The sequence below is a fragment of the Grammomys surdaster genome, unplaced genomic scaffold (assembly GCF_004785775.1).
Source record: "Grammomys surdaster isolate TR1022 unplaced genomic scaffold, NIH_TR_1.0 132, whole genome shotgun sequence".
Classification (NCBI taxonomy): Eukaryota; Metazoa; Chordata; class Mammalia; order Rodentia; family Muridae; genus Grammomys; species Grammomys surdaster.
Genome location: NW_021604590.1, coordinates 3,722,265 through 3,744,157, shown reverse-complemented (window position 1 = coordinate 3,744,157; position 21,893 = coordinate 3,722,265). Strand labels below are relative to the sequence as shown.

General features: G+C 43.2%; 1 protein-coding gene across 7 annotated transcripts in view; it reads left to right on the top strand.

Moving 5' to 3' along the window:
• Epb41l3 (erythrocyte membrane protein band 4.1 like 3) overlaps positions 1 to 13,848 on the top strand; it is a 128,040-nt gene extending 114,192 nt beyond the window's left edge. For 3 of the 7 annotated variants that reach the window (XM_028762186.1, XM_028762182.1, XM_028762185.1), the window contains 7 exons: positions 7,372 to 7,494; positions 8,083 to 8,457; positions 9,676 to 9,807; positions 10,527 to 10,625; positions 11,069 to 11,149; positions 11,432 to 11,548; positions 12,704 to 13,848. In XM_028762186.1, coding sequence (XP_028618019.1) covers positions 7,372 to 7,494; positions 8,083 to 8,457; positions 9,676 to 9,807; positions 10,527 to 10,625; positions 11,069 to 11,149; positions 11,432 to 11,542 — 921 coding nt within the window. In that variant the 3' untranslated portion in view covers positions 11,543 to 11,548; positions 12,704 to 13,848. Of the gene's footprint in view, positions 1 to 4,694; positions 4,770 to 7,371; positions 7,495 to 8,082; positions 8,458 to 9,675; positions 9,808 to 10,526; positions 10,626 to 11,068; positions 11,150 to 11,431; positions 11,549 to 12,703 lie in introns of all 7 variants that reach the window. The other 4 variants (XM_028762181.1, XM_028762180.1, XM_028762183.1 and 1 more) reach the window with 3 other exon arrangements.
• The last annotated feature ends 8,045 nt before the right edge of the window (positions 13,849 to 21,893 follow it).

Genomic DNA, 21,893 nt, shown 5'->3' with positions numbered 1-21,893 from the left:
AGCTGGAGACCCATTCGAGTTACTTTGGAGAAGTTATTTTTTTTTAGGTAGAATAAATAAAAGTAGTGTCACCGAAGTCTCCTCATACCATTAAACACCGGTTCCATTCAGATTGCTTAAGTACAAGGAGACAGAGTTTCACGCTTGTTCACTTAATTGTTGCCGGCTTTGTGTTATCAAGAACGGCACTGACTGATTAAGGAAATGGCTCCATTAATAAAGCACTTACTGTGCGATCCTGAGGACAGGCATGTGATTCTCCACAGTGCTTCCTAGAGCCAGATGGGGTAGTATGTCCCATCAGTCCCAGAATCCCTGCTGAGAAAAGAGCCAGAAACCACAGAGTCCCCAGAAGCTCCTGAGCCGCCTGGTTGCCATATGCAGCAGTGAACAACAGACAGGCCTCAAACATGGTAGAAAGCAAGAACTAAAACTCATACATGCTGTGACACTAGCGTGCCTCACTCACGCATATCTACACATGTGCGTGCATGCGTGCGTGCGTGCGTGTCTGTGTGTGCACACACCAGCATGAGCACACACACTTAAAGAAAGTCACCTTCCAGTTACACTGATATAAATATAATGGTCATTGTGAATTCTGGGCTCTATTTCTGTTATCTCTTTTGGATACGAATGTTCTGGCTCTAAAAATGTTAGACACTGGCTTAAGTTATAAATGCATAAAACAAAACAAACAGGCACCAAAACAAAGAAAAACAAAAGCCCAGCAGCCCTTTCCGTGCTGATACTGGAGGAAGTAGCAGTTGATGGCCTTTCTGAATGATAATTTGGGTAATAGGAGATGTTAATAAACACAAAGACTTTAAAAGTCAAAGCCGTAAGACTGATTAAAACCTTTTACTCCTGAATCTTAGGGTATGGTGTCGTTAGTAATTAAAGGAGCTGGTACTTTGACTGCCCGCAATGTTCCCTAGATAGCCATGCCTTCTGAGTCCATGCAGACCATGGAGACGGCCCAGAAAGGCCTTTTCAACATAACGGAATAGGAACATCCCTTTGTAGCTAAAAGGCGTTCAGAGCTGGCACATGTGGATGCTCTCTCTCTCTGCCAAAGTTTGCAGGATTTCCGAATGTCATCGCTATCTTACACAGATGCAATCAGGAGCCCCTTGTCTAGGTATACCAAGTTTGAGTATGATGCATGCTGGATAACCAGGGTGATTCCGGTCTCATCTTTCAGATGAGAGCTGTCTTCACATGGTCCAAGTCCTTTGCTCCCCTAGACAGCTGGGTCAGGCAGAAAGAACTCTACATTCTCGGGTGTTCTTCAGGACCAGACAGTTGTCAGTGTCTGTAGTCCCGCTGGGAGCCCTATAGATAGCCTAAGAGCAACTGGCACATTCCTATTGTCTGAATCAACCCGTTACTATGTTTACACCTTGGCTTTTCTTTCTGGATTTCTGAAAAAGCAGACAATCTTTTTAGTCTCCAGTTAGGCATGTACAAAGCATATTGGTTTACAGACTCATAAACAATCAGTTTTATTTTGGATAGGGGCCATTTTTCAAAGAATATTGACTATTTGGTATCCCTCTGTTAGTTCATATTATCCAGTTATTTGAATTATCCAGTGCAGAAAGAAGCCCAGTTGTGTCTACATAAAAATATTTTAATTTATTTGCATCACAAATAAAATAGTGTTATTTTGTGTCAGAACTAGGAAGAGACTTAGATTCACATTTATGACCCAACTTAATTGGTTTCTGCTTTGTTTTTGGTTTTTGATGAATTTCAGTGAGAAAATGATATGTTGAGAAAAAAAATCTAATAACTTTAGATATTAATGTTATCATCTTTTTATCTATCGTGATTGAATACTAATCGTTATTTCTGCAAGATGGTACCATTCATGAACAATTAGGAAAATCTGAAGTTAACTTTATAATGAACTAATAATGATTACTATTGACTAATAATGACCATACAGTGACTGATAATGATTATTCTGAGAATATCATGTGTTCACCGTACGTCAAGTTGTACTTTGATTGCCAGTAATTCCAAGTTTCAAATGTCTGAGTGATGGAGCAGAAGAGAAATAGCAGATGTGCCCCCAAAGCAGTAGATAAAATCAAGTCCTCATCAAAACCAGCACCCAGATTGGGTCACGTAAAAGAGGTGCGAGGTCAGCAACACTAAGCACAAACAGTTCCCAAAATGGCCCTGCTCATGGCACAAAGACCAAGCGTGTCTTAGAGTTGTGCTCCTTAGTGGTTACACGGACACCCAAATGTCCCAAATCCCAATTAAATGAGCAATGTTAATACCTGTGCAGTCCCAGTATTGTCCTCTTTGGCATGTGAGTGGTAAGTTCACAGATGCACTTCCTGTATGATATGGTGAGCCCAGTACCTGTAGTGAGCCTAATCTAGTACAGCTTTGAGATAGACACTGATTGGCTGATTCCCATTATTTGCAGCTTATATATCTTTAAATCCACCTACTCTCTCCCATTTATTAGTAGGAAAACCTTAATCATCCAGATTAGTGCTGTGAATTTCAGACTTGGCATCCAAGTACATTGCAGAGTAATGGTTCACAACTCAATAAAATGGCTGTCATATGCACATGACTATATTGTCAGCTGTAATGGAGGCACCTGGGTAGAGGCTTCGCATTCATCAGAAGCATATCGCTTCATTAGTAGGGGCAATGGTTGGGTTACAGTGTTAGCTGTGTCTGTTATTGGCACATGGTTCTAAATGTGACTAGTTGAGGTTTCCAATATAACAGGCACGTGTTTTTAAAATTAGGGTTTTGTTGGTTTATTTTTAAGCCAGGAGGTTTCCTGAAAACCTACTGTTTGGGTGCCAGACTTTCCCCACTAGCTTTTGTCTTTGGGTTAACATTTATCTCAGTGATTATAATTAGAGGTCTAACTTTTTTCCGGAAGAGCACCTGTAATTTTGAACTTCTCTTCCTGTTCCTCACTTGAAAAAAAAAAAAAAAAAGAGGCTGTGAGGCTGTGAGGAAAAGTGTTTTTTAATTTACATTTAATAATCGCAGTGATATTAATTTTTACCTTTTGCAGTGTCTTCCTCCAGAATTGCAACAGGATAGGAATTATTTTTCCCCTAAGGAAATTGGCTATTTACCTCTCTTCAGAAAGGATCGTCTGAGTGTAGTATGTCACTGTAGTAGATCCTGCAGGATGTTCTAGATGTTCCCCTACTGCCCCCTGTAGGCAAGCAATACAGCGTAGTCCTTACTGACTAGTAGACAAACTAGTAGTCACTTCATTAGTACTGCTTAGGTTGGGTGGTAAACCATGTGTAGAATTTAATTCTAAGTGTATCCCACTGTGTTGGCTGTTTATGTTAGTGACACATGGTTCTGAATGTGGGCTAAACTCTAGCTTCAAAAAAGTATATTGTTTATGAGGATACCATTTGTTGAAAGAATTCCATTCTTCTAGAAATTTGGAACTTTGCTTGATAAGTTTTAGGTTAATTTAAAAAAAAAACAAACTATTCTTTCTATCCCTACTGTATGGAGTTGTATACTGTGCAGAGACGGCCTGGTAGTAATGAGATTAGCGTGTGAGTTAGGTCTGTGTAAGGCTAAAGGAAGTAACAAGGGATCACTTAAAACTCAAGGGCTGGTTCCTACATCAAAGGATGAGGTAGTTTCTTGATTCTATACATTAAAAAAAAAACTATGGTTTGATTTAAAGTTTCCAGTCAGATCATCTGAAATTAACTTTAAAATCATTTATTCATCATATGATAGATGCTCGAATGAAGTCTGACTCTTGTTTGCCTGGAGGCCAGCAAAGACATCTTTCCAAAAATAACCAGGTTTATTCAAGTGAATAGTGTTCCAGTTTGCTTTCTGTACTGTGATTAAAAAAAACACTCTGTCCAGAAGCAACTTAAGGGACAAAAAGGCTTATTTGGCTTATCCAGTTCCTACTCCATCACTGAAGGGAGTCAGGGTAGGAATCAAGCAGGAACTCAGAGGCGAGTCCATGGAAGAGGCTGCCTGGTGATTCACCCATGATTGACTCATGCTTAGCTGTCTTCTGCATCCCAGGACCATCTACCCAGGGAATGATGCCATCTACACAATTAACAATCAAGACAGTCCCCCATAGACATGCCTGCAGGCCAGTCTGATGGGTGTGAATTGGGGGTAGGGGAGGGATTTACCAGCTGACTTTTCCTTCTCAAGTGACTCTAGTTCTATCAAGTTGACAGTTAAAGCTAACCAGAACAAGTAGCTAACGTGCCAACCATGTGTGCATTTTCTTCAACATGTGAGTGAGGAAGGATATGATTGGCTTACTTGTGAGAAACAGAAGAGAGCAGTTTCTCTGTAATTTTCTCTTAGAAATATTCTCTGCACATTTCCTTTCAGTACTGTAAGAGCCATGAGAGAGACCCATAGAAATGCTAAGAAACCCTTCCCGTCACTCTTGTGTGTCCTGTGTCTGTGGAAACGTAAAAAAACGTTTGAGTTGTGTGAGCATCCATCTCAGAGAATATAGCATTGCCCTCTGGATAGGATTGTTAAAACTTGAAATGGCTCTAGATCATTTTTTTTTTCAAATTCATAATTCTTCAGGGAGGACGTGAATGATATGAACGTTGTATAAGGTATCGTTTCCTAACTCATCCTTTTGGAAAATGTCTACTCCCTCTTCTCCAACCCAATCCCCTTTATTCAAACAGACCAAAGAAGAGAGAGAGATTTCCGAGAAAGTTGTATTTTTACAGCAAGGAAGCTCGCTGTTCCTTGAGTCTCAGGTAAAAGGCAAACATGGGGTATTTGCATAAAGGATCACTCTCCTGCCTTATCAAAGTATCTAGTTTTTACATCTTTAGTTTTTCTTGTTTGAAGCTAAAGCGAGTATGTTGATTTGCTTGGACTTTGGGGAAGGGGATTTTCTCAGTATGTTAGCGATAATTACATATGGCTCATGACTTCTACATGATAAAAGCGCCCGTGGAAGCTTCAGTTCTGCTTGTGGTCATCTTAACCTCCACACCGTTTTCATCCGTACGCAGCTGCTATTGTAGATGACCTTGACTGACTCTGAACACTCTGAACTTATATTGGTTTTCTTACCAGCCAAGTGTGACTAAGAAAACGCGGGACGGAGTCTCCGCTGATTCTGTGGCTACTTCTCATCAAATAATTTTCCAGAAAAGTGTCCCGTCGACCCTAGAGGTTATTTTTTTTTTCCAATTCATTTTCTTTACTCCAACGCCAGCATGTAGATCAACCTGTAATTATTTTTGCTTCACACAAACATGTATCTAGCATTGAAGTGCTCAGTCGACAGCAAATACAAGAGAGAGCACCTGAGTTTAAGTCATAAAACACATTACTCAGCTGTTCTAACTCGGTCAGTCTTCCTTCTTTAACCTATTGGGCTGCTTAGCTATTAGGCCATCTTACCCTGTCAGCTTTCCTATAGACCAGGGTTTTTTTGCCTTCCTTCTCCCTACTTGGAACTAATGCTAAAGAAAGTGGGAGAAGAATTACTGAGACATCGAAACATAGTTAACATAATTAAGATTGGAACACTCTACAAGCCACTAAGTCTTATCTATAAAAGGATCCAGTCAGTAGTACCATATCAGGGGAAATTCCATTCCAATACCTTGAATACAGGTCCACTCAGTGTGCATTGATGTGTACTCATGAGTTGATAGCCCTAGATAAGGATTCGAAGGCAACTTCCTTGTGAAAATACCAGTATGCAGAGCGCTGTATAACAACAGCAAACAAGGAAATGTGTCTTTTGTACATACGTATGTATATAAAGCTAGACAGCTCAGTTATATCATCCACCCTTAAGATTAACGAGCAACCAGAGGCCGACCGGGGGTGAAGTAGAGGTCAAATAGGTTTCTTATAAAATCCATTGCTAAAATACGTTCCTATTTGAAGAAACTTGAAATTGAAACGTTACCCCACAGAACATATTCTGGGTTGAAATTAGCGTTTTAGGTGAGCGAAGACTGTGGCCACAGTCCTTAGATAACAGCAGCAGCTGGCCCTCTGCTTCTGTCCTATCCCATGCCTGAGTATAGTTTATGCCTTGATTTTTTTTTTTTGTAAATAATTCTTATTTTAGAAACCAGATACCATGGGCTTTTCTAATTTAGCTTTTATATTTCAAATATAGGGCACAGAGGATTGGGTTATTGTAGACAAAATACCCACTGAGGTAGTTGATGGTGATTCGAAAAAGATTGTCACTTACAAAGTGGTGACGGTGAGCAGTAAAACTGGTGAGATCCCAGCCGACTTGCTCAAATCTGGCATGATGGACACGCATGACTTCGACGACTTGGCCAGGGAAATGCAGCTTAAAGAAGAGAACAAGCAGAAGGTATATACACTAGGAAAATCCTATGACACCGTCTCTGGAAGAATCGTCACCATGACCGGGAAAACTAAAGACGGGGAGAAAGGACCGCAGCCCTCCACCCTGGAAGGCGCCTCAGAAGCTGTGAGGGTGGGTCCCCTGCTGGTGGAATACGAGGTCCTGGAAGCCCGGACTGATGAGAAATCCAGAAGAGCGTCCGAGGTCCAGACCCCGAAGCGGAGATTGTCAGAATCCCTGGCGCCCATCAAGGAAGCTGAATCTCGTCGGCAAAGCCCTGAGGAAGACGATACCCGGAAGGCTCCGAAGCTAGGAGAGGATGCGCCTGCCCACCCCAAGTTCAGCAAAACCCAGCAGGTGCCGGAGTGCGAGGTCCTCAAGGTGGGGCCCTTTGGTCCACGCAGGAAGAGCCTGTCTGAGTGGCGGTACTCCCACGAGCCGGCCTTTACTGTCGCTACTGCCCACTATGTCACCGAGTCGTCCGCATCCCAAGTGGTGGTAACCAGTGGCTCTCATTCGGTCACCGCTTAAGATTCCAGCATGACAGTTTTTGAAACGGCGCCCTTCCACCCTGAACCTTTTCCGTTTCTCTTGCCGCTTGGCTTTATGTTGAGAGCAGCGAGCCCGGCCCAGCTTTTTTCTTTTTTTCTTTTTTTTTCCCGTAATTAAATCAATATTGCAGTCCAAAGTCAGCATTAAACCACTTTCCCGTTTTATTTCCAGCTGCCCATTCCCAAGGCGTGATGAAGCTTCTGTGGCTTGCAATGATGAGGGGAAATGACCCGCTTAGATCGGGGCCGCCCTAATCCTAATAACTCTCTGCTTTAGCACACGAGGGCTCGCGGTCGCCTAGTTCGCTACCTTATGCCCTGTTCTTTTCTGTTTCCAAGCTCTGTTCCTGGACTCCTTCCCTCCTGCTCCCCTTCCTCTGCCTCCAGTTTTGTCTAACAAGCTGCAAATGTGTGTCGGAGCTGTCTCTCTCGTGCTTGACTCTCATTTCTTTGTTTACTCAGACTAAACAGTCTTCTGGGGAGAAGCTCATGGATGGCTCGGAGATCCTCAGTCTTTTAGAGTCTGCGCGGAAACCCACAGAGTTCATAGGAGGGGTTTCATCTACTACCCAGAGCTGGGTGCAGGTGGCCATTTGCTCTCCCATCCTTAGTGTTTCTGAATGTATCCATTTGCTTTGCTTTGTGAGTTTGTGGCAGGTGTGTGTGTGTGTGTGTGTGTGTGTGTGTGTGTGTGTGTGCGCGCGCGCGTGCGCGTTTTGCATGCAAGTGGTCTTGCCTTCCTGCATCTCAAAGGTGTCCTCAGTGATTGTCTTTTGGCTGTTCCCTGTGTCTGTCATGTGCCTTCCACTCCACTTCAAGAACATGCTTCCTGTACTCAAAAGCAACCGTATTAGGAGATTTCAACGCATTTAACTTTTAGAAACATTTTGTCTCCTCTGTTGGGTCTAAGAATACCCTGCAAAGCTTCCCCTCTTCTTCTACTTGTGTATTTTATTACGATTTGCCCAGAGGAAGCTATGAAGGACTCAGTGTGTGTCAAAACAGGCACACCTCAAAGCTGGTGGGAGGCAGGAGAGCTAATGTTTATTTCCATCGGTGTTTGTGCGTATGAGCTCTTGATGTTGGCTGTGGACATCTAGTATGGCAGCTTTGGGGGTTTTGTTTGTTTTGTTTTATGAAAGGTCACCCAGACCCTGTACTCTTCCCATACAGAAACTGGAAACAAAGACTGAGTCAGTTGAAAAGGAGATGGAATCCACCCCACACCGTCAGCCCCTCAGCACGGAGAAAGTGTTGCAGGAAACGGTGCTGGTCGAGGAGAGGCGTGTGATGAGTGTGCACGCCAGCGGGGACGTTCCTCACACAGCCAGGGATGAAGTCGATGCAGCAGAATCCTCACCCGCAGATCACCTCAGTGGGAAAGGGAAGGAGGGCTCTTCTGTGACCGAAGCAGCTAAGGAACAGAGAGGAGAAGAGGTTGACAAGTCTGCCCCTGAGCAGGAACAACCAGCCACTGTTTACCATGAGGAGGATCAGGTGTCCGCCATCCACTCTTCTGAGGGTTTGGAACAAAAATCTCATTTTGAGGTAAATGGTAGTTATTCTCCTGTGATGCGCTGAGATTCAGATCAGAGAGAAAGTGGGGCTAAATTTAATTTTATGCCCCGTCGTGCACGGGCCTTTGGTTTTCCTCTCTGTTCTTTCTCTTTGCATGGCAGTTCAGGATCTCCATGCTTGTTTCCAGATTTGGGGTCGCATAGAAGCTAGTAGGTACTGATGGCTAATCCCAGGATGTGGGTTCTGTCATTGAAATTATAACTGAAGAAAACATGGGGGACCTATGATTACACATTGGAAATTTTGAGGGCCACAATGATGGCTCAGTGGCCAACAATGCTTGCCACACAAGCCTGATGACCTCAGTTCAGTCTCTGCTCCCTAGGAAGGAGAGAGCCACATTCTGAGAGTTGACCTCTGACCTACACACACCCACATGCACATCCACACAAATGCACATACATACACATACGCTTACACACGTACACACACATACATACATACAAACACATATACACATACACACACACACAAATGCACATACATATACATACACATACACTTACACACGTACATACACACATACACATACATACACACATACAAACACATATACACATACACAAATGCACATACATATATATACACTTACACACGTACACTTACACAGGTACACACACACATCCACAAATACACATACAAATACACATACACACGTACAAACACATATACACATACAGACACACACATACACGCCTACCCACCCCCCCACACACACACTAATAATAGATTTTAAAAAGAAAACTTAACACTTATTTCTGATGTATTATTGACTTCTCCAGAAGGACCAGCAAGCTCTCCTCCACCTTACAGAACTCTGTTCCTTACCCTTTTACTGGGATTCTCCAAACATCGGTGGGTGGCGACTGATGATCTAATCCTTGCCTTGTCGTCCTTGGTTGCCAATTTAAGAACTCATATGTAGGTTTAACAGCATCAGTGTTTGCATATGAGGTTGAGCAGAAGGAAGGGATGATTCTTTAATTTCCTCTCACGTGTTTCCATTGCCTTGAACAATCTACATTAACAACGCTGTGATTTGGAGAGGCCAACAACGTGGATTCACCTTGTGCCATCTCACCCCCCTCGTTTAGTACGGACACCTTAGTCAAGAACAAAAGAACCAAGAAGCTCAGATTGCGTGCACGCCTCCATAACCTCTCCTCCCCTTGCTTCCCACTGATACAGTCATCCACTGTGACGGTGGAAAGCGTGAGTGTGGGCAGTGTTTCTCCAGGAGGAGGAAAGCTAGAGATCTCTACCAAGGAGGTGCCGGTCGTCCACACGGAAACGAAAACCATCACGTACGAGTCATCTCAGGTAAGACGGCCTGTGAAAACCCGGCGATGTCATGGCTTCGCGCATCCAAGTGTAACTACACAGTATCGGCCCGAGAGGCTGGAGGATCCTCCATCCAAGCCAGGTCTAAAGAACAGTGCAGTACAACTGATAGTTTTATCATTGATTATGGAATCTTGGGCTAGCTTAGCCAAGGCTTTAGATTACCCGGGTGTACAGCTATGGATGAAAAAGAGGGCTCACTCAGCCCCACACCGCTCACATTAATTCTCAGCTTGTTAACCCTTGTTGCCAGGAGCTTTGCCTAGAGTTTGCTCATAGCATCTCTCACCTTTTATCTGAACTGTGCAAGGATTGTGGGAAGCGATTCTTCCTCTCAGAGAAGTGGGTTCCACCTGTGGGTGCTACAATCCCTTCCCTAGAATAACATAACATTTCCTTATAACCTGTGAACATCCTCGGCGCAGTTTAAATAATCTTATAGAAGACGGCTTGCACAGTCTTGCACAATATAAATGCTAAGCTGGTAGTTGTCACACTCTGCTATTTGGCAAATATCTGGACACGTTCAATCTGCTTGGAAATATATATATTTTTTGAGTGTTTCTCACCTGTGGTTGACAGAGTCCTAGGTTGGAGGTCTGTGTCTACTCACTGTGGTGCAGTAAAGAACAGACCAGTCCTACGGAGAGGAAATGTGACCATGCCTATGTGCTGTGTGTGTTCCTGTTCCCACTTAGGTCGATCCTGGGGCAGATCTGGAGCCAGGTGTGCTAATGAGCGCCCAGACGATTACTTCTGAAACCACTAGTACCACCACCACCACACACATCACCAAAGTAAGTGGGGGAGACACCCACCAGCATCCCTGACAGCTAGGGAAAGGTATCGCTCACCAGAGCCTTGGACAGATTGGGCTGCACAAGGAATTCATTAGTTGCCTCTCGGATGCCAAGATAGCTCTAATAAAAGTGAGCTTTAAAATGTGTATTTACCATGCATTCTTCACCCTATGCTGGTTTCTTTTGAGGGTTCGTTCTGGTGTCCTCGATACTCACTCCAGTGGTGGGCATATAGTGGATCTCACAGAAGATGGGCCTACCAGACCCAAGGAGCTCAACCATACCCTCACTTTTGAAAGTAAACACGTTAAATGCCTGTGGTCGAGTGCTATTTTAATTCTTTAAGATTGAGTGACAGCTTGGTAGGCTTCACACCGCCACCGCTTTCCGCCGCCGTCACCCCCAGCGGATAACTCACGAAGCTGTTCCGTTTCCTTTAGACTGTGAAAGGAGGCATTTCGGAGACAAGGATTGAGAAGCGAATAGTCATCACGGGAGATGCCGATATTGACCATGACCAGGTAGTATGTGTGAGATGGTAAATGCTCTGTGCTCTGTCAGGAGTAGTAAATGTGACCACGGTGGCCTTTCGGTTCCGAATGCTACTCTTCCCGGTCCGGCGCATATTCTACAATAAGTTTCCGAGTTAACTTTCCAGTATACGCCTTTGAATCCCCCTGTAGTCATTGTGCCTCGGTGTTAGTTGTGGGGGTAGATTTAGCTCGTAAGTCTTCATCTTGCTACTGCTCATGCATGTCCCACCTCCTTTTTGTTTTCGCCCTTCCGTGATTTCCCGGGGATAGGCGCTGGCTCAGGCAATTAAAGAGGCCAAAGAGCAGCACCCTGACATGTCAGTGACCAAAGTAGTAGTCCATAAAGAAACAGAAATCACACCAGAAGATGGAGAGGATTGACCACAGGTAAGAGGTGGCACGGATCCTCCAGGCTTGCCTCAGTGGCATGTGGCATGGGGCACTTCCCTCCCGTCCTTCGCCTGATCCGCCCGTTCCTGCATTCTCTCACTGGCACGTGTGGGGCTGGCTAGCAAGACCACGGAGGACTGTTTTGTGGGTTCTCCTGGGTTGCCTCCGATGTCGAGGTCCCGTCTTCAGAGTTGTGTTCGCACCCACGCCACTGAGAGGAAAAGGGAGAGGGGTCTCCTTGCTTGCACGGCCTCACCGCTGCTCTCTCTGCCTGGACTTGGCCTTCTTCTCGTTACCCAAATTTGAAATGTCAAATTTGACTTCAGTCGCCGCACACGAACACGGCCTAATAAAAACCAAAGCAGGTTCTAACAGCGAGCTGAATGTGTGTTTCAACGTGTAGCTGTAGAGAAATTAGCCCTATCCCTTCCTTGCTTTGGATACAGCATCGTCCCTTGGAAGCACACTCACCCTTCCAAGATAAATGTCTATGCCTCAGACTGTTGTTTGGTTTGGAGCTGAGCACTAACTTTCTTTTTTGAATGTCTTATATCGCCTGCATTTCCTGAGTGACTTTTTCCGTGGTAGTCTATTCTGTCCTGGGGGAAGAGGAGGGAGGTGGGAGCAAAAACCGCAGACCTGTGGTCCTGTTTTCTTTCTGAAAGTGCATGCCTTGCCATTCTGTGTGGTCGGCATCGTGAGCAGACTCTACCCTCCGTGTGCACAGCCTTGTCATGTGTACCGACCTGCCATGCAAGGACTCGGGTGTCCGTGCGCATCCTTGGGTGGGCTGTGAATGCTGACTGCTGTTGTAGCAACTTGCTCAAGGACTTCTAGGGTAATCATTGCAAAGGATTTGTCCAGATTCATCTGGGTTTAGCATTTAGATTATTGAGTAATGTCTCTTTAAAATAAGAAAATAAATGCTAAACCTACTCAGATTTAAATTAATATGATTCTTGAAAACAAAAGGAAATGAAAGAAAGCTTGTTCCCCCTCCTCCCCTCCTACAGTGGGCTTGAGTGATGTAATTTTAAGCAACAGTGGACCAGCTTCCTGTCAGAATGAGCACTGGCACTTCCGAGGTACTTTTTTGTGACTACTCGGATGTTTTCAAATGAGAAAGTAACAAAATCCTTTCTCTTCCCACAGGAATAACTCAGCTTGCACACAAACCCAGTCATGTATACCGTTAGGAAAACCGGAGCCTACGTGGAATTCCCTCTTCTAACCTAACTGACTTATATCCGTCCATGGAAAATTCCGATCCAGAAGAGCCAACCTTGACCGTTCAATGAAAGACCCTGGCAGAGAGTTCTTCCCATGATAAAGCAATCCGAATCAGCATCACTAAACCAATACTGCATGAAGCAATGATAAAAATCACAAAAAAAATCAAAACTTTTAATTTTCACCAAAATATCTTCGTTTTCAACTCTACCTGCACGTTCATAACCAACCGTGTAAGCCGTGATCTCATATAACCTGACAGCTCATGCCTTTCATAGTTTATTATTAAAGTCTCCACAGAACTGCAGTTTTCCTAGGTGACGAATTCTCTGTTTACAGTAAATGGTAATCACCCTACAATGCTATCAGCCCTCTAGATCCGGTGTGTCAGATTTACCCCAGATTAGATGTGCCAATAACCAACCTTATTCAGTAAACGACTTGAATCTTGTCCTCGTCTAATCTGGTTTTGTTATCCTTGCCCACAAGCGGTAACGACTCTCTGACCCTCTAGAAATATTTAATGCTTATGACCTTGCTTTATGTCACTCATTTGTTATAAGGTAGTGTTGGTTTTAGTACACTGATGTAATTTCTTCTTCCTCACTTGTTCTGGTCTCCATTCAATCCAGAAAGAGTCCCGGAATTACCTAAGCAAACCCTCAATATGTAAATTAATCACTGTTTGGGAAGAAAATCTGTATTTTTTTTTTCCTTAGTTTACAATATTATGAAAATTCACTCCAGGGAATACCTGTCTGGCTACTTTTGTTTCTTGTTCTTTTTCTTTTTCCTTCTGTTTTTTTTTCCATTGATCTATTTTTTTCTTCTTTTACTTGAACAAAAAGGTGTTTTATTTACAAATCTGGTCCATATATACAATCTAGTTCAGAGCCAAGCCTTAAATTGTACAGAATTTCCACTGTAATTAAAATATTTAGTGTTTAGTTATAAATAGCCTCCAGAAAGATATATTGTCCACTACACTGTCAACTGCATCTCAGCCCGCCGTGAATGATGTCACCGCATCTCGAAATAAAAATGGCAAATGCATTGAAAAGCTCTCATCTCCCGTGTGGACTGATTGCTGTTTGTGTGGTTTAGTGCCCAGGGTTCACATGGGCATCACATCAGAGGCCTTATCTGGCTGAAATATAGACTAATCGATCCTGTAGTCAGGGTTAGAGAGTCACACATTCACTTTGTGGTATACAGACCTTTGATAGGTGAGGGATGATAGCAAAATACATTTATATAAATATCGAGTTACCTACAATGGCTTCAGAGTGGCATCATGGACTCTCATTTTCAGTTTTATGAGAAAAGGGTCTTTGTGTTTCTGAATACTTTTAGTCAGCCAAGAAGCACTGCTCTTTCAGATACCAGCTCCACAGCTGAATAAATAAAATGGTGTTGCAAAGGCCTGTATGACTTCATCCAGCTACTCTGTCCTGTCATGATCCTCACATGGTAGAGATGAAAGCCAGGATCCAAAGTCACACCTGCCTTTATTGACATCTTCATGTCGTGGTTTGCCATGAGTTCTGACATCAAAAATGAGAGCATTTATAACTTAGTGGTCAAATTGCTGTCACGCAAATGTGAGAAATGAATTCTAGTCCCAGAACTGATAAGACAGAAAAAAAAGGGCCAGGGGCTACTGAGATGGCCCAGTGGTTAAGACTACTTTCTATTCTACTCTTGCAGAGGACCCAGGTCTGGTTCCCAGCACCCACACAGCAGCTTAAGACCAACTGTCACTATAGTCCCAGGAACCCCCAAACCCTCTCTAGCCTATGGAGGCACCAGACATGCACATGGTGTGCAAACAGACATGCAGGTAGCAAACAGGTATGCAGGCAAATACACATATAAAGATAAACCTTTTTAAAAGTCCAGTGTGGTAGTGTGTGCTTGGGACCCAGTGCTGGGGAGGTAGAGACAGGAGGATTGTTGTAATTTACTGGCTAACTAGCCTGGCCTAACCAATGGCCTTTATACCAGTGAGAGATCCTGCCTCAGAAATCAAAGTGGGCAGCTCCTGAGGAACATCTAAAACTTGACCTGTATGGAGACTATGCATTGAACACATGAACCATCGGGACATTTCATATGAAAATCATAACAAACACTATAGGTCATCTAATTTGAAGACAAGGAGTCAGATGTATAAATTAGCCTAACATAGAAGTAGATTAAAAAAAAAAACAGCTCATTTGTATGGGTGTCTTACTCGTTCTGTTATGTAAGCCCGGGACCTGGGAGACTGTTCACACCTATCTCACACGATTTCCTTAGCATACCAGTGATGCTTCCTTGACGTCTTCACTTTAAGTATGGCTCTGTACCCCACTAACTAATAGCCCACTGACTAATGTTCCCATAGCCGAGCCCCACGTGTTCTCCAGAAGAGAGATTCCTCCACTCCTGCTTGCCATCTTTTAAGAAGCAGAATTTATCACTCTTGTGAAATGTGCATATGGCTTTTCATTGGATTATTTTTATTAGTTATTAGGAATATCCAATGTGCTTCGATCATACCCCACTCATCTCACAACTCTTCCCAGATCTATCCTCCCTTCAGACTTTGTGGCCTTTTCTTAAAAAAAAAAAAACATCAAAAACAAAAATTGCCAGGCACTTTTATTTGGATATTTGACCTTCCATGAAGCACGATGGACTTCCAGGGACTACACTTAGTGAAAACTAACTCTGCTGTGCCAACAGCTATCAATTGCTGATAGCTCCTAGGTTAAGGGTGAGACCTAGTGCTCCATGCCAGCATTTTGTATGGTTTGAGCTCGCACAGGTCTTCTGCAACTATCTGCTATCAAAACTGCAGTACAGTCCTATATATGGCTGCACTACTATTTCCAGAAAACTTTCCTTGTAACCATCCTCTGCCTCTGGCTTTTATGGCCTTCCTGACCTGTTCCGCAGTTATCCCTTAGGCTTGAGAGGCGATGAGAAGGCATGCACGATGCCCTTCTAGGGGTGAGCATTCTGAAGTCTTTTATTCTCTGCACCTTTGCCGGTTGTGAGTCTCGTGATAATCAGCATTGACTGCAGATAGAAGCTTCTTTGGTCAGGGTTGAAAGATGCCATAATTTATGGGTGTAGCAATAAAACGGGAATAGCTGATCTAAAACTATGTCCATTTGACAGAATAGTAGCTGTAGTTTCTCTCTAGTGCCTGTCTAACCATAGGTTCTTTGCCCAGGATTGGTGCCAAATATGGGTTTCATCTCCATGAGAAAAGACTTTAATCAGAAAGTAGTTGATCGTCCCCATGGTGGGCATGACACTTTTGCATCAGTGAGCATGTCCGACAGTTATTACTGGGTCCCTCAGGGTTCACAGAGAGGTAAGACTAACCATGACTTTTCCCGTTCAGTAGCACCATCTAGCAGATCTGAGCTTCTGCACAGGCTAGCTCCTACCCACTTACTGTAGTCACATGCCCAACACCACATCACTTACTCTCGGTCTCTTCAGTGTTCTGAAGCCCCGTTTAAGTAATCTTTGCCTCTTCACTTAGCCCTTGATTTCACTTTAGATCTAACCTCAAACTTTCCTATCAGCTTCCTTTGCTATATGCCCTCCAAACAGCACCACCACTTTATATATATATATATATATATATACATATACACACACACACACACATATATATATATATATGTATATATATATACATATATATATATATATGACGAGTACACTGTAGCTGTCTTCAGACACACCAGAAGAGGGCCTCGGATCCCATTACAGATGGTTGTGAGCCATCATGTGGTTGCTGGGAATTGAACTCAGGACCTCTGGCAGAGCAGTCAGTGCTCTTAATCACTGAGCCATCTCTCCAGCCTACCCCTTTTATTTTTTGAGAGGAGATTTTTCGGGAGAGCCTATCCAGCCTTGAACTTACCATCATCTTGCCTCAGCCTCCCAAATGCTGCTACTCTAGATGCATATCATGTGTGGAACCAACACTGTCAAATAAAACATGCAAGGGTTATAATCTTGTGTTATCTGTGGATTCTCCGGTGGAATCTTTTCTGGGTGTCCATCAATCACAGTGTCTATGCTTTGGAGGGGTGCTCAATATTTGTACACATGACTGAACATATTGGCAAAGGTTTCTTTGCTAAGTTTACATTTTTTCCGGATTTCCTCTGAAGCATGAAATGTTTATGGGACTGGTAAGGGTTCTGAAACAGGAAGTGTTTCAACTGGAGAAGTGTCTGATGGAAACAGTTCCTCCTGCAGAGAGCCCTCTTGAGTTCTGTTTCCGTCATCCCTGAGCCACTCCTTAAAAAGAAGACACTCTAGCAGCAAGACCTGGCTTCATCCTAAAAATCCACCATTTAGAGTGTCATTGTTGCTTTTAGCTCCCTAACCAGATGGAGGAATCGTTAAATGTCTGCTGACTGGCCTCACTTCACTTGACTTCAGGCTGTCTGATAACCACGGTGTGTAAAACTCCATGTGTGTTTGGAAGTGGGCTCAGAAGAGGCCATTGCCCTGTGAGTGACTACTGAACTGTAAGATTCAGCAGCTGTGCCATTGTAGACAGTGGAAGTCTTAATGACTCAAAACACCTCAGGCTGGGGACAGTGGAGATGAGAGAACACACAGCCTGGTAACTGCAGGGTTTTGACACCTTTATTCCATCGAGTCCAATGTCCTTCACAGCCAACTGTGCTTTCCTACCCTACCCATATCCTGACTATTTGTATTAGACATTCATACATCTCTAGATTCTTCTCATTCACCACCATCATGTCACCGACTCAATTCCTTAGGGTGAGCACTCATCGATTCTGAAAGCACCATTATGAAACAACCCAAAGATCCATGCTGGCACCTTCTCAGTCATCCCTAAGGTTCAATTCTAAACTGTTTCCCAACATAACAGTTTTTATTGATTATTTGAAAATTCTACATTACATACCCTATCACACTCATTTACTGGTCCTCCCAGGTTGGCCCCCTCACACTTGTGACTCCCCTCAAAAAAAAAACAAGAAGAGGAAGAAGAAAGAGAAGGAGGAAGAAGATGAAGAAGAAGGAGAATAAAACACGTCCAATTTATGCTGCAAATAGGGAGAGAGAGAGGGAAGGAGGGAATGGGGAGGGAGGGAGAGAATGAATATGAATGAATGTCCTTGAAATGTCTTTGAGATAACTGAACACTGTAAGAGGTTGGTCAGCTTCTTGTATTGTAACCTTAAGGAAGAACACTGTTACATAAATTTCTAAAATCCCCCAAACATTTGAACAACAGCCAGAATACTTGTTGCCTGAATTTCAGACCTACTCCTTCTCCTTCTTAGTTATTCTTAAGGATAAGCAACACCAAAGAAGTATACACATGTGTTGAAGTAATTATTTACAACGGCCTCTGGTCTAATGGACTATCTAAGCTGTGGTGGCTCTGCCTAGCTCAGCCACCATGTTTTGTGGCCAGAGGCCACATGCACACTGCAGCTAGAAATGGTCCACCAGAAACACTAGCCCTGCCACCCACGAGATGCCAGCATGGGAGATGGCTCTGCCAGACCATCCTGCCATCCACGTGAACCTGGTAGAAAAATGAGACTCTAATGCTTAAAGATTAATCAAAGGCTTATATATTTGGTAATGATTAATAACAAGATGCCCACTCAATCAGAGGTGTAACCCAATACCCAACCTAGATATACCAACTACCTTTGACTGCGGGAGACACATGAACGAACTTTGGCCTCCATTTCTCTCTCTCTCTGTGTCTCTGGTTCCTCTCTCCTAGCTCCTCCTCTTTCTTAGCTCCTCCTACACACATTGGTGCAATGTAACCCCTCAATGATTAAGCTGACTAAAGCAACAAGGATTAGCAAGGTGCAAAGCAGAAACCATTGGGACACACTGCTGGTGAGCGCCGGTTGGCAGTCTGTCTGGGCATTACTCATGCAGATGTATAGGCATGAACACCAGAGCTTGAGACCTAGATCATTGCCCCTGGGAATCATCCTTAAAGATGACGTAGCCAGGAGCCGATGTATGAGAATGACTGACTAATAACAGGCTTTTTAACAGTAAGCAAGTGAATACCCCAATGTTCTGCAAAGAGAGAAATCCATGTCGCATTTTACAGTCATAGAATATTATATAACCACCAAAAGAATTATAAAATACCAACAGAGAGAGTAAACTAAACCTAATATATTTTGATAAATAATCCTGAAAAACATTATGGTGCTAATTAGAGAATTCTTGTCTATGCAAAGAATGTCCGGGAGATCAAAGTGGAAGAGCATAGGCTGAGTGCTTTTCTCTGTGCTTTCCCAGTTTTCCAAAATCCCCATCACTATGATCATACTGTGTTTAAGAAAGCAATTAAAGAAACAATGTCAATAATTTTATATAGAAACTGATAATAACGGAGCATGAAGCAGATGTAAGTGAGAAGAAATTTGGAAAACTTTTGAACTGCAAGGCCGTTATTACCATCACCGGATGTTACAAATGCCTTTGTTGAACGCTGACTTTCTTAGTCACCTTCTAATTGAAATGGTGATAGATGAGTTTCTATTATAGATAATGAGGTTATTTATAGCAACACTAGATGCTGGGTCTTTACAGACGAAGACGCTGCTCCTCAGAGGCACCTTAGCAACACGTTTGCTTTTTAGGGATGCTACTTAGTGTGCCGTAAGAGTGATTTTAAGTATCACCACCAGGTAATTGAAAGATAAGCCTCCCTGGGTTCTGCTTAACTGTTCCTTTCCTATACATAAAGCTGTCCTATCTGTGTTTAAGCAAGCTTGGCCTGAATAAATACACAATATCTCCAAGTCAGCAGCCTTGCGTCTACCTCTTACACCTGTAGCTCCAGGGCACGTGCTCCTCACGTGCTCCCATGTGCTCCTCCCCACTTTGCTTGGCACTAACTAGAGAAACATAGCTGTAGAGGGGTCGTGATGAGAATACTTAGTCTATGAGAGGAATCAGGTGACCAGACAAGAACCTATGAGAAGAGTTATTGGCAAATACAATGACCGTCTGACAAAGACATCAATGGCTGTCTGATGATGTTATCAATGGCCATCTGATGATGGTATCAATGACCAGCCAATTTCCTAGTATTAATCTCATTCTCAGCATTAATCCCTAATGAGAACTTAAGCTGGCTTATGTCAGTTCTGGCTAGTAGCCTTTACTTAGGAAAATATGCCTGGGAATGGAGACACTCCACTGTGCAAAACCACCATCGCATACTAGAATCCCGGTGACGAGAGTGTTCACATCTGGGATCTCTCCTGGTATGGAAGTCAGTTCTTACCCATTACAGGGACAAGCAAGAAATGTATGATTACTTTTATGTGTATTGTTTGCTTTTCTTCTTGTATGTTTAGAGAACTTTGCATTAGTTTCTATGATCAGACTCATATATATAAGACCTTACATATTTAGTATAGGGTGTAACCTTTGTGCTAATGGGGAAAAAAATTAAGTTCTATATTTCTGTACCAAAGTGGCTATTAAATGCCAACTCAATACAGAAAATCAGGCTACTTTTTTCCAAAGTTGACAACATAGCTTAAATTTCTAAAAAAAAAAAAATTCAAATAATATTTTTTTACATAGAAGACCAATAACAACAGTATATTATGTAACAATAGTAGCAACAGGATCTTTTCCAGAATCTGCAGTCATTTGGACCAATTTGTGGAGACATCCAGCATCACAGAGAACAGCACAGTTCTGTTACTCTTTTTTTATGCTTTTCTATGGTGATAATTGAATTTTGTCAATGAGATAGTGGGCCTGGCATGGTCAGCCAGAGCCTGCTGAGAATGTCTGCATTGAATTCATAAACCTAACTGCACGTTCCTGTGACCAACACATCACTGTTGATAGGGTGTGTTTCTAAACAGGTACGCACATATCTGAGGATTAAATGTGGGGTTTTTTCTACACTGGGGTTTATGTGTGCACTGACAGATTTTGTACAACAGTCAGCAGTTGACTATGCTCCAAACTTCTGTGAAGTCTTTGTGTGTCTCTTCAGGCTCCTTATCTGATGCCTTAGCGCTTAGAATCACTGAGACAGAAGGAAGTCGGACTACAGAGAGACTGTACCATGCACAGCAATGCATCAGATCCTAGCTTCGCTTGAACATCACCTAGAAATGTTCTCAATGATTCTGAAACCGCATCTTCAATCCAGGGAACTTAAAATAACCGCTCTGCAGGCAGGAGTCAGGCTTTATTGTTATTTTAAGTGCACAGATCATCCGAACAAAGTGGTGTCGAGCCTGAGCGTGCATCAGAACCATCTGGGAAGGGTGTTACAATCCCAGGTTTTACTCCCAACAAAGAGCCTTTTTAACAAGTTCTCATGGTCTGGTCCTCAGACTGGGAAAAACTGGCTTACACTGAGATCTGAGCGACAGCCTTCTTGACCCACTGTGATTTTTATTTTACAAAGGGAATCAAATCAGCCACTTTCCACACTGCTGTAGCACTGTCTGCAGATGATATTTTGAAGTCACCATACGGAATGGTGCAAGCACAAGCCTGCTAATATCCGATGTCTTGGGAGTCCTGGAGATCAAATGGGGTGACTGCTAAAACTGCAAGAGGCAGGGATGACCAGGCAATGATATCTGCAGCAACTGCCAATCAGCACTAGCTGCCAATCAACAGCAGCCCACCCAGCAGCTCCCGCCAATCAATCAGCAGCACCTGCCAATCAGGAGCAGCCGCCAATCAGCAACAGCCGTCCCATCAGCTGAGGCAGAAGAGATCGGCTCCTTAAAAGAAACTACTTCACAGCAATGAAAGGGCACCTGTAAGGATTCCACAAATAACCAAAGTGACAAAAGGAGTTTCCAAGGAGGCACCAATAATTATTAAAAGTACTATAAGGAAACTCAGAAGGGACTCATTATCCGTTTATTGTAATCACCCACCATAGACATTCAGCTGTGGTTCTTCAAACTGCCACTGCAGAGAAATCAATGACGGCTTTCATAAATATGTTAATGAAGAGGTATGCAGGTAGACAAAAACCCACCTGAATATATAGAATAGTATGTAGCTGATGGAATCAGTGAATATTAAGAGCCCA